The 12,938-nt window shown below is 50.2% G+C and overlaps 1 protein-coding gene across 1 annotated transcript in view; it reads left to right on the top strand.

The window, feature by feature from the left end:
• The window catches only part of ALK (ALK receptor tyrosine kinase), a 635,008-nt gene that overhangs the window by 613,028 nt on the left and 9,042 nt on the right, over positions 1–12,938 (top strand). Inside the window, exons 25-27 of the mRNA XM_075064275.1 lie at positions 1,342–1,434; positions 7,347–7,448; positions 10,819–10,953. Coding sequence (XP_074920376.1) covers positions 1,342–1,434; positions 7,347–7,448; positions 10,819–10,953 — 330 coding nt within the window. The remainder of the gene's footprint in view (positions 1–1,341; positions 1,435–7,346; positions 7,449–10,818; positions 10,954–12,938) is intronic.

The following is a 12,938-nucleotide window of genomic DNA, read 5'->3' as shown; positions in this document are numbered from 1 at the left end:
AACCTTAATCTTTCCTTGCCAGTTTAGATAGTTCCCACTTTTCCCAGGCTCCCCTGACATTGGGCCTGGATGAGCTAGATTGCACCGCCTCATCTGCCTCTGTGTCAGTCTAACCCACAGGCTCCTCCTGGAGCTCACAGGCACTCTTTTATTCATTTAAATGTCCTTTTGTTTGTCCTGGGATACGAACCTGGTCAGTGTGGTTTATGCATCTCGCCAGAGAGGTTGGAAGTAGACTTCCAGCACTGTACTGTCTGTTAGGCACCAGTTGCTGAGTTAGAGTCATTGCCTTGTTCCTGTGTATGTGCTGAGAGCTACATTAAGAATTAACCCATAGTGTTCTATACAGCAAGCCCCACCACAATACTGAAACACATAGAGATACACAAAATATTCATAAAAATAATGCAGAATTGGTCCACATTCTTCAGACCTTTTCAATATCCTCAATAGTTCTAGTTTTAAGGAAATAATTTGAGAGTTTTATAGCATCCAACATGATTACGAATAGCCACATTTGTAGTCCTTCTGGCTGCAAAGTCTGAGGTGCTAACCATCAGTGCTTTCCCATTATCTGTCCCTGGAAAAGCTCAGCAGCCACATGGAGCAGAGTTGCATGGCTTTGCAGGGGAGCCACAAACTTCCTGCTGCCATTTTTTAGTTCACTTCTCTGAGGTGATTTTGCCAGGTTTGTGCTCCTGGTTTTCATTCTAGTGAAACCAGGCCACAAGGGATCTATGCCCAGACCCAGGGTTTTCATGCAGCCCATTAGAGATGGGTGACAGAGTTCAAGGCAAGGGCACGGATTTATGGTTGGAGTCAGGTGTCTGTCTGGTTTCTGAAATCCAGGTTTGAGCATTTTCCTTGTAGCACTGACTATTCTGCCTGCCTCTGGCATAGATGTGACTACACATGACAAAGATGTAGTAGGTATAGGGGCAGTAGTCATGATGGGACAGAGTTTTGTTGGAAGAGGTGGGTTGTCTAACTCCGATCTTTTACTGCCAACTTTCTAGAGTCTCAACAACACTTGCAAGGAGGGGTATTGGCAGGAGGCCCTTGCCATACTGAATAATCCATGTGTAATGATAAAAGACATTAAAAATTATTACAAATAGCAAATGGAATGTTTGAATTCAAAAGATTTCTACTAAAACAGTGGGACATAGCTTATCTGCAGATATTGACTTCACTGGGATTTGAGGGATCTCAGCCCCTCAGGAAAGCAGGACATGTTTTCTTGTCATTTCCTTTGGCTTTTGCAAAACTGTTGAAAGGTTAAATGATTTTTTTCTTTTCTCTCTCCTTCTCTTTCTGCTGCTTTCCTTCTTTCTTTCTCAGGGACATTGCTGCCAGGAATTGTCTCCTTACTTGTCAAGGGCCTGGAAGAGTAGCTAAAATTGGAGACTTTGGAATGGCCCGGGACATATACAGGTAATAGAACTCAGTTTATGGCATCACTAGGCAGAAATGTACCAGAATGGGGTATTATGTGCCTGGTTAAGTGTCATCATGTGCTGCTCTGTTTAACCCCAGAAAAGAGAGATTTCTGAAATCCTTCCCATATGACTCCCTGTCTGATGCTATTGTTTGCTTTCAAGTTGTGGATTGACAGGCTGCTTACTGCTTCCTCAGAGCCTTCTGGGAAGAGTTTTCCATATGGCCAGAGAACATTTTCCCCTTCTCTTGAATTCCATCCCTAGTGTTTTCCTTTCATTTTCTCAGCACTAAGTGGCATCAGTCATTGATGTGCCCTTTTGTTCTGTGACTCCAAATCACTTTGAGTTTAATCTCCCTCCTCCTTGCTATTGACCCTGTTCCCTTCCATTTTTTGTCATAAGTAAATCTCTTCAATTGACTGCATGTAAAGGAGGAAAGATCAGGAGACTGTAATTACTCAAACTGGAATTTAGCCAGGCCACTAGGGTTAATGAGGCTGTATTTCCAAGAAGTGCCAGGAAATCTTTAATGATCACAAGTGGTCAGGACCTCAGTTTACAGCTCATCTGCAACCCAGCTGCATAGCACCCCCTAACACTGTGCTGGAGCACTGGTTCACTCCTGGCTCAATGGAAAGAAAGACACTTACTGAATCACTGTAAGAAATTGTGTTGGTACCTTGGGGTTTTTCCTGTTGAGGTCACCCATGCAAGTACTGAGCAGGCCTGACCCTACTTAGCTTGAGTTCTGGGAAGATCACAGCCTGAGGTGATGTGACTGTAGCACTCCCTTAGAGATGTGAGTGCATTTGCACTGTTTGGTTTTTATTACCAAACAAGGCAAGACCCTGCTGCCGTGAAGCCCTGCAATACAAGAGGACTCTGAGATGGCAAAACAGCATACTTGGCACAACTAACTGCTAGTACCCTTTACTCCTCTTCAAAGGCATCTATGAAATTTACACACTTTTCCATTCACATTCACTTTGTGTGCATACCTCTAGCTTGCTTGCATGCACAAGCTCCCATATGTGCCTGCCAGTACAAGGATTTGAGCTTGATGGATTTAATTTTAAATGATATTGACACAAAAGGCCTGATATCTAGCTAAGGGTATGGCTACACTTGGAGGTGTGCAGCGCTGGGAGTTACAGCTGTGTTCGTACAGCTGTGTAGGGACAGCGCTGCAGTGTGGCCACACTGACAGCTACCAGCGCTGCAGTGTGGCCACATTTGCAGCATTTGCAGCACTGTTGGGAGTGGTGCATTGTGAGCAGCTATCCCACAGAGCACCTCGTCCCATTTTGGCGCCGTGGGTTGTGGGAAGGGGACGGAAGGGTGCGGGTCATTCCGTTTCCTGTCCCAACGCCCCATAGTGCATCGCTTCACATCCCAGCAGTTTGGCGCCATTGTGAGTCTCTGTGCAGTGCGATTTGTGTGAGAAATGGAGCCTGAGCTGCTGAGGACTTTGCTGATGAATGTTGCCAGCTCATCACGTTTGGCAATTGAGCTATTCCTTCAGCTCCAAAGTGACAGTGAGGATTCCGACGATATCGAGTCGCCTGACGCGTGTGGCACTAAATTGCTTGGGGCAGTAACGGACATGCTCAGCACCGTGGAACGCCGCCTTGGGGCTCAGGAAACAAGCACTGAGTGGTGGGATCACATCATCCTGTAAGTTTGGGATGACGAGCAGTGGCTGCAGAACTTTTGGATGAAAAAAGCCACTTTCATGGGACTGTGTGAGGAGCTCGCCGCCACCCTGCAGCGCAAGGACACGAGATTGAGAGCTGCCCTGTCAGTAGAGAAGCGGGTGGCTCTTGCAATCTGGAAGCTGGCAACTCCAGCTACCGATTGGTCGCGAACCAGTTTGGAGTGGGAAAGTCGACCGTTGGAATCGTGTTGATGCAAGTTTGCAGGGCCATTAATCGCATCCTGCTAAGAAGAAGCAGGAAGCTGCATGGCCGTGACTTTTTTCCCAGACCGGAAGATAACAGTAGGGGATAGTCAGAAATGTGGCAGTGATAGATGGGAACGCATATTCCCTATTCTGGCACCACCCACCTGGCATCCGAGTACATTAATCGAAGGGTATTTTTCTATGGTTCTCCAGGCGCTTGTGGATCACCGTGGGCGTTTCATTGACATTTACACAGGCTGGCCTGGAAAGGTGCATGATGCACGCATCTTTCGGAACAGTGGCCTGTTCAGGAAGCTGCAGGCCGGACTTTTTTCCCAGACGGAAGATCACAGTAGGGGACGCAAAATGCCCATTGTGATCCTTGGAGACCCCGCTTACCCGTTAATGCCTTGGCTCATGAAACCGTATACAGGGAAGCTTGATAGGAGCAAGGACTGGTTCAACTACAGGCTGAGCCGGTGCAGAATGACTGTGGAGTGTGCTTTTGGCCATTTAAAGGGACGCTGGAGATCTCTTTATGGGAAGCTAGACTTGGAGGAAAGCAGCATCCCTGTGGTTATATCTGCATGCTGTACCCTCCATAATATTTGTGAAGGGAAGGGTGAAACATTCAGTCAGGAATGGATCTCCGAGGTTCAACGCCTGGATGCTGAATTTGCACAGCCAGAGAGCAGGGCTACTAGAGAGGCCCCGCACAGGGCTACAAGGATAGGGATGCCTTAAGGGAGTAATTTGAGGCTGAAAGCCAACAGTAATGTTTGGTGCCTTGCACGGGAGTGAAGTGCAGTGGTTACAATGATTTGCAGTGCCTGTTTTTTCCTTGGTGTACGGTATCTCACTTTTTGCAATAATAAGAACTGTTTTAAAAGCAAAGAAATCATATATTGAAAAGAAAGTAAGTAAAAGGGCAGGGTGGTAGGGTGGTGAACTGTACAGTCAGAGGTTTGAATATGTCCTGTCCGGAGTGCTGTGCAATGACTGCTGCACTTCAGGATGCCTATACTGCATGGTGATGGGGGATGAGTGCAGAGGGTAAGGGTCGTAGTTCTCAGGGCTGGTGGGTGAACGTACAGGTGTTGGGGGCAGCTGGTGGTGGTAAGAACCTGGATGCTAGAGAAGGGGGTTTTGAGCTGACATTGGGGCACAAGGGAGAGAGCTTTGGGACGGGGTGGGGGGCAGCACGGTAGTGCTCTGCCTGCATGGCTACGAGTGACTGGATACTGTCCATATGGCGCGCCAGGAGGCTTATCAGCTGCTTAGTGCTTTTCTTCTTAGCCAGTTCCTTTCTCCTGCTTTGTGTTTCCCTCCACTGCTGAATCTTTTCTCTCTAGTCCTGAAGCCTCTTGCTCTCTCTGGCAGACTGATTCATAACTGCTTTCACCAAATCTTCTTTGCTTTTTCTTGGTTTCCTCCTCAGGTTTTGTAGCTTTTCAGCAGTCTGTGATAGGGCCGGTATGTTACTAGTACTAGTCAAGGACACTGTCATTAGAAAAAAAACAAAAATGGAAACATTTATTACAGAGGCTGCATTGTGTATAATCACAGTGAAGGAGTTTTAGTCTCATTGTAGCATCCTTTACACATAGCAAGCACAGCACAGAGAGGCCACAGCAGTGAAGACATGGTGAGTAATGGGAAATGAGTGCAGGAGTTAAGTAATCGTGGAAGCCATCTCACTGCCGCGGCTCACCTGGGAAGGGGGACTTCTTGGTTCAGGGCTGCACTGGGGTTTCTGTGCATTGGGGAAGGCAGAGAGCAGCGTGGTGGGAACTGCACTGAACACTATCCCTACATTTTACACAGGAGTTAATCCTGCAAGATATCTCGCTGCTGCGGGTTACCCGGGAAGAGCGGGAGGGTCTTCTACAGCAATGCGGATTCTGCCTTGGTCCCTATGCAACTTGCCTGTGTGCAGCAATGGTCCTCCCACCCCTTGCGGCACAGTGGTGCGGACGCGTTAGCCTGACTGGGACAAAGACCACAGTGGCTCTCCCTATAAATTTGTGCAAGCACATTGCCTACGCTCTGGCAGAAACTTTTGAAGAGATTACAGACGCCGATTACCGAGACGTGATACACCACATCAATGGGCTCTTCCACCTCTAGGCATGCATGCATGCAGCCATAACCCCCCCTCCTCTCCCGAAACATTTCCATCCTGAAAATAAAAGCTGCTTACCGGGAACATGCTCCTCTGCTGTTTCTTCACCAACAAGTGCCAGCTGCTGTGACTGGCTACCTTCCTCCTAGCTTGAGAAGAGGTCCTGGCTGCATGCCTCCTGGGACTCCAGGGTGTCTCCCCCCACCCCAGTACCCTCACTCTCGGTTTCCTCTCCCCCCCACCTCCCTCTCCTCTCCCTGCTCTGAACTGTCCATCGGGGTCCTCAGATTGGCAGCGGAGTCACCCCCAAGTATCGCGTCCAGCTCCTTGTAAAAACGGCAGGTCATGGGGGCAGCACCTGAGCAGTGGTTTCCCTCACGGGCTTTGCAATAGGCACTCCGCAGCTCCTTTACTTTAACCGTGCACTGCACCGCGTCCCACTCATGGCCCCTTTCCAGCATGGACTTTGATATCTGCCCATAGGTATCATAATTCCTACGGCTGGAGCGCAGCTGTGACTGCACAGCTTCCTCACCAAAAACACTGATGAGGTCCAGCAACTCGCCAGTGCTCCATGCTGGGGCTCGTTTGCCACGTGGAGGCATGGTTACTGATTGATTGATTGATTGCACTCCACACCTGGCTGAGCAAACAGGAAGGGGATTTTTAAAATTCCCAGGGCATTTAAAGGGTGGGTCACCTAAGCCCAGGGCAGTAGAGTGTGAACTGATGAGCAGACAGGCTGAAAAGGTATTCTGCGATACCTCCTAATACCCTGGAGGCCAATAAAAGCGCTTTTGGTGGCCACACTTGACGAGCGGCACTGCATCACCAGCACTGCAATCGTTACACCCCAAGCAGACCAGGGGTACAGCCAGTGCTGCAGCGAGGTTGTTGCAGCGCTGGCTTTGCCTTGCGAGTGTGGACACAGAGTAAGTTGCAGCGCTGTAAACCCACCACCAGCGCTGCAACTCTCCAGTGTAGCCATGGCCTATGAGTGTTAGGATTTTATGCTGGCAGCCATCACCAGCTACATAAAATTCATGGTAATAGCAAAATCCCTAGTGGACTCTGGCTTTTCTCCCTTACCATGCTAAGAATGCTGCCTGGGGTATTCTCACAGACTCATGAACTTTAAGGCCAGAAAAGACCATCATGGTCTGACCTCCTGTGCATCACAGGCCACAGAATCTTGCCTACCCACTCCTGTAATAGACCCTAACCACTGCCTGAGTTACTGGTGTCCTCAAAACATGATGTAAAGACTTCAAATTACAGAGAATCCACCGTTTACACTAGTTTAAACCTATAAGTGACCCAGGCCCCATGCTGCAGTGGATAGTGGAAAACCCCAGGGTCTCTGCCAACCTGACCTAGCAGCATTGTTTTCTGGTGGTTGGGTCGATTTATTTTTTACAGGTTTTTATTATTTTTGAGGGGGGTGCTTAACTGGATGTGGGTATCAGTGCTGTGAAATGTCTTCCCTGCTACAGTGAAAAAGCTTTCCCAAAGAGGAAGGTTTTGCTCTGAGACTCATCATACTCATGTGAGTAATTGCAGTGATTTCAGTGGGACTATCCACAGGATTACTCACAGGTTGTGGGATCAGGCACAAAGCGAGGCAAAGTACAGAGCTGTCCCTACGTTAAATGCCTGTTCCCACTGTTTCTATGAACAGAAAAAGATCTTATCAATATAATCTCTGCCATGCTGCTTTGTCTATAAGAAAAGCCTCAATTTAAGCTCTTTACTAAACGAGCCAGCCCTCAGGCTGTAATCCTGTAAGCCAGCCCTCACTGTAATCCGTTAATTAGAAAAGTATTATATTAATGCCACTTTCTTTCTGAATCCTGGGCTGACTGTTCGCTTTGTTTTTCCTCTGCAGGGCCAGTTATTATCGAAAGGGCGGGTGTGCCATGCTGCCAGTCAAATGGATGCCACCCGAGGCCTTTATGGAAGGAATATTTACTTCAAAAACTGATACATGGTGGGCTTCTTTTTTCTTGACCTGTTTTTAAAAATGACTTACTACCTACTTCCCACTGTAAAAGGAACGCGTTCCTGTCCTCCCCCACCCCCCAAAAAAAAAAAAAAAAAAAACAGATGGCGCTTTGAAAGCAAGGGATCTAGTGGAGGGGATGAGGGAGCGAATAACCAGATCCTTGAAAAGTGAAGGCTCTCTCCTGGAAGCAATGGATCTGACTTAGATGCTGTATTGGTTATGAAGAGGTGATCTAGCAAGGAAGGTGTCAGTTGTACGCTATTGAAAGGAGTCTAGTCTCTTTGTAGGAGCAAACCATCTTTCAGCAGCAAGGTCAGACACAGCCAGTGTCAGAGGAGCAAGAGGAAATGCCCTAAACTGCCACCTCCTCTTGGCCCGACGCAGCACATGAAGCCGTGTGGTGCCAGGGGAGGGTGGGAGAGATTGGGCTGACATGTAAATTGCAGTCAGTGAAGGGCTCTGGATACCCCCAGAAGGGCAGGGTCTTGAGCAGTCACTTGCACTGTGTGGCTGAGCCTGGCCCTGCTCACTCTGCCGTGGCTGGCGGTCCCTAGTGTCAGGAAGCAGAGGGCCAGTGTTGACAGAGCAGGGGTTCTGCTGATTGGGAAAGAATCACTCAGGCGAAGCTGGGTCAGGAAACCAAGAGTGCAGGAGAGTGTTTGGGGAGAAGAGGAGACTGTGAAGCCATCAGTACTAATGTTCACCAGCTGCCTTCCCAGCAGGGGCGGCTCCAGGCACCAGCATGCCAAGCGCGTGCCTGAGGCAGAAAGCTGCAGGGGGCACTCTGCCGGTCGCCTCGAGGGCAGCAGGCAGGCTGCCTTCAGCGGAATGCTTGCGGAGGGTCCGCTGGCCCCATGGCTTCAGCGGACCTCCTGCAGGCTGCCACCGAATCTGCGGGACCGGGGACCTCCCGCAGGCAAGCCGCTGAAGGCAGCCTGCCTGCCGTGCTTGGGGAGGCAAAATGCCTAGAGCCGCCTCTGCTTCCCAGGGTGTGGAGTGAGAGTATACAGCCTGTTTCACAGCTGATGGAGCAAGTTAAATCCTCCCAAGGACACAGTAGCGTTTTTTGCTGTCCATCAGCACCAAAGTGGTGATCATTGGGCTGTTTTCTTCTGTTACCAACCGCACTGCAGTGTTTAACCCATAAAATGTTGACATTTTCCAAGCTGCCAGTCAAATGAATGCTGAGGAGGTTGCATTTTCAATCTTCAGAATGTTACATGCCCAGCCACAGAGACTAAAGCTTGTGATGTAACCCAGGGAATGTTCTAATTTTAATTCTCTGAAACATATGGGGCTAGGACTCTGAGGCTAGGGGTCGCTTGTATCCTCTGTACAAGAGCGAAGTGCATTGTTGTTTATTCAGGATCACAAGATTTGCCATAAAGGATCAAACCACAGTCCTGCCTCCGGCAGTGGGTAAAGGTATGTCTACACTACGAAATTAGGTCAAATTTATAGAAGTGGGTTTTTTAGAAATCGCTTTTATACAGTCGATTGTATGTGTCCCCACGCAAAATGCTCTAAGTGCATTAAGTCGGCGGACTGCGTCCACAGTATCAAGGTTAGCGTCGACTTCCAGAGCATTGCACTGTGGGTAGCTGTGGGTTGCTATCCCACAGTTCCCGCAATCTCCGCTGCCCATTGGGATTCTGGGTTGAGATCCCAATGCCTGATGGGGCAAAAACAGTGTCGCAGGTCATTCTGCATACATGTCATCAGGACCCCCTCTCCCTCCCTCTTTCCCTCCCTCCCTCCGTGAAAGCAACGGCAGACAATGGTTTCGCGCCTTTTTCCCTGTGTTACTTGAGCAGACGCCATACCACGACAAGCATGGAGCCCGCTCAGCTCACCATCACTGTATGTCTCCTGGGTGCTGGTGGACGTGGGATTGCAATACTACACAGCAGCAGCTCATTGCTTTTTGGCAGCAGACGGTGCATTACGATTGGTAGCCATTGTCACCTCCTGGGTTCTCTTTTAGCCGACCTTGGTGAGGTTGGTCGGGGTGCCTGGGCAGACATGGGAGTGACTCAGCCAGGTCATTCCCATTTTCTGCTGAGCACCCAGGAGATGACGATTGCTAGGAGTCGTACTGCACCGTTTTCTGGCGAGCAGCCAAGAGATGGTGATGGCTAGCAGTCATACTGCACCATCTGCTGCTAGTCTAAGATGTAAAAGATAAATGGATTGGATCAAAACAAGAAATTGACATGATTTGTTTTGTGAACTTAACGGCCTGCTAAACCCAGGGTTTTGAGTTCAGTCCTTGAGGGGGTCATTCTGTGTAACAGTTGTTTGTGTTTCTCCTTGATGCAAAGCCACCCCTTTTGTTTTAATTTTAATTCCCTGTAAGCCATGTAGTCAGTCGCCCCTCCCTCTATCAGAGCAATGGCAGACAATCATTTCACACCTTTTTTCAGTGCAGAACCAGAAGCTGCAAAAGCAAAACCAGGCGAGGAGGCGATGGCAGTGCGGTGATGAGAGTGATGAGGACACAGACACGGACATAGACTTTTCACAAACTATGAGCCGAGCAATATGCCCCGGCAATGTGCACATCATGCTGATGTGCTCTGCATGAACTCTGCATGGTCAGCTGTGCTGATCAGCTCGCCATGCTGGCCAAACAGGAAATGAAATTCAAAAGTTTGTGAGCCTTTTCCTGTCTACCTGGCCAGTGCATCTGAGTTGAGAGTGCTGTCCAGAGCACTCACAATAGAGCACTCTGGGATAGCTCCCGGAGGCCAATACCGTCAAATTGCATCCACACTACCCCAAATTTTACCCAGCAAGGCCGATTTCAGCACTAATCCCCTTGTCGGAGATGGAGTAAAGAAATCGATTTAAAGAGCCCTTTAAGTCGAAAAAAAGGGCTTCATCGTGTGGATGGGTCCAGGCTTAAATTGAGGGAACGCTGCTAAATTCAACCTAAAATTGTAGTGTAGACCAGGCCTAATACCCAATGCCTCAAAAGAAAGCAAGTCCTCTCACAATAATACACCTGTTGTATCCAATTATAACATGTTAGACACCAAGTATATATGACTATTTCCTGACCCTGCTGGGCAGATAGTGTAGTTGTACTCTGAAGCATGACATTTAATTACTCATATCACAGTCTTGGCTTGCTTAACAATGATTGTTACTGATTCCCATAAAGTCATCCAGCCCTTCTTTTACATCAGCCACTTTGTCTTAGTGTTCTCCTGCAGCTGAGAGTTCCACACGTTGATTGACTGTAGGGTGCACAAAGCAAATACTGGTTTTTATGGCTCTAAGTGCATAGCCACTGAATTGCAATACTATTTTGTGCCTGTGTCCTTGACCTTCTTTCCTTTTGTTCTGTGTCCAGGTCCTTTGGTGTGTTGCTGTGGGAGATATTCTCTCTTGGATATATGCCTTATCCTAGCAAAAGTAACCAGGAGGTTCTGGAGTTCGTAACAAATGGAGGAAGGATGGATCCACCCAAAAACTGCCCTGGCCCTGTGTATGAAACGAACTCATTTTGTGCATGAACACTCTGCTCTGGCCAGAAGATTATTAGCTTTATTACCATATATTTAATGACCTTCCTTAATGAACTCAAGTTCCAGAGACTTTTTCCTTACTGGTAATGTTATCTGTCAGCCCTTTTAGGTTAGCAGTGAGTGCCTTCTGGGGAAGTATTGACCATTGGCTAGTGCGTTAAAAAATATCGGTCAATAGCCCTGTCCTTCAGATCAGATGTAAAACTACAAGTTCTTCTTCGAGTGATTGCTCATATCCATTCCAGTAGGTGTACGCGCCGCGCATGCACACTTGTTGGAAGACTTTTACCCTAGCAACTCCAGCAGGCCGGCAGGTCGCCGCCTAGAGTGGCGCCACCGTGGCGGCTGATATATACCCCTGCCGGCCCGCCCGCTCCCCAGTTCCTTCTTACCGCCGTGTCGGTCGTTGGAACTGTGGAGCGCGGCATAGCTGTCCTCCACGTCCCTAGCTTCTCCTTGTTTGTCTTTTTTTCTAGTTCTATTTGTAGTTCTAGTTCTAGTTAGTGAAGTTTAGATTAGTTGTAGTTAATAGTTCTTGTTGAATATAGTTAGCGGGCTTTGGGCTTTAGCCCTCCCCCGCGCCCGGCGCCGGGCTCATGCCTGGTTCGCCGGGGTTCAAGCCGTGCTCGGCCTGCAAGAAGCCGATGCCCACTAGCGATCCCCATGACGCTTGCCTAAAGTGCCTGGGGGAATCGCATATCTCGGAGAAGTGCCGAATTTGCAAGGCCTTCCAACCAAGGACCAAAAAGGAGCGAGATCAGTGCCTAAAGACTCTGCTAATGGAAGCGGCGCTTGATCCTTCGTGCTCGGCACCGAGTGCCGCCTCAGCTCCGGCACCGGACCACTCCAGGGCCGCGAAAACACCGCGGCACCGTCCTTCTCTGGCGCCCGGCCCCGGGAAAAGACCGTCAACGTCCTCCACCCTGGCTAAGCAGGCTCGGACGGAGCACCCACCGCCAACTCCAGCCACGAGGGCCATGCCAGGGATTTTGTCGACTCCGGGCCCGGGAGGTCCGTTGAGTCCGGTCCCTCCCAGCTCCCCGCTAAGATCTGGGGTCGAGCTGGTGGTCCCATCTACGCCCGAGACATTCTCCTTGGCCAGGGACCTCATCGCGTTGACGGAGCCTATGCTGCCCCAACCCCTGGCACCGCCGGTGCGGGTTCTTCAATCGAAGGGCAAGCCTATGGCCATGCGAGCACCGTCCCTGGACCCCCCGAGTCGGCACCGATCACTGTCAAGATCCTGGCACCGCTCCCGGTCCCGAGGGAGGTCTCACTCGCAATGCCGCTCGCAGTCCCGGCACCGCTCTCCGCGGCGGTACCAGTCGTACTCGCGGCGTAGGTCATCTTCACGCTGGTCCCGATATTCCCAGCACCGCTCGGGCTCGAGCCATCATTACCGGCACCGTGACTCGAGGAGCTGTTCTCGCCATCGACGATCCAGATCCAGGTCGGCCTCCCGGCACTGCGCTGGTGGCAGGTCCCGGTCTCGATCGCGGCACCAGTATGGCTCGCGGCACCAATCTCCGGCACCAAGGAGGTCTCCGCCATCGGGAGTAACGGACCCGTATCACTCCCGTTCAGCCCCTCCGTGGCCGTCTCACCAGGCATCAGTCTCTTTGCGAGCGGACAGCGCATACCTGGACGCTGACAGACCTGCTGCTCTGTTCCCCGAGACCCAGCAGGAGCATGGTCCTCAGCAGTGGGGTTTCAGGACCCCCTGGGCGTACCACCAAGCCCAGGGCCCTCAGCAGATCCCTCCACGTTCGTCCGCCTCCGAACACAGGGTTCCGGAGGCCACCTCTTCCCGGCCTCCTCCGTCCCCTACAGAGGAGAGGTCATCTCAGCCTCAGGACCCTGAGCACCCACCAGAGGCATTGCTCCAGGCAGAGCCGCCAACAGATCCTCTCCTGCCGGGTCTCTCCTCGTCCTCCTCCCCGGATGA

The sequence above is a fragment of the Chelonoidis abingdonii genome, chromosome 3, assembly GCF_003597395.2.
Source record: "Chelonoidis abingdonii isolate Lonesome George chromosome 3, CheloAbing_2.0, whole genome shotgun sequence".
NCBI classification, from domain to species: Eukaryota; Metazoa; Chordata; order Testudines; family Testudinidae; genus Chelonoidis; species Chelonoidis abingdonii.
Note: the sequence above shows the minus strand (reverse complement) of the source record. Positions and strands in the feature narration are given on the sequence as shown.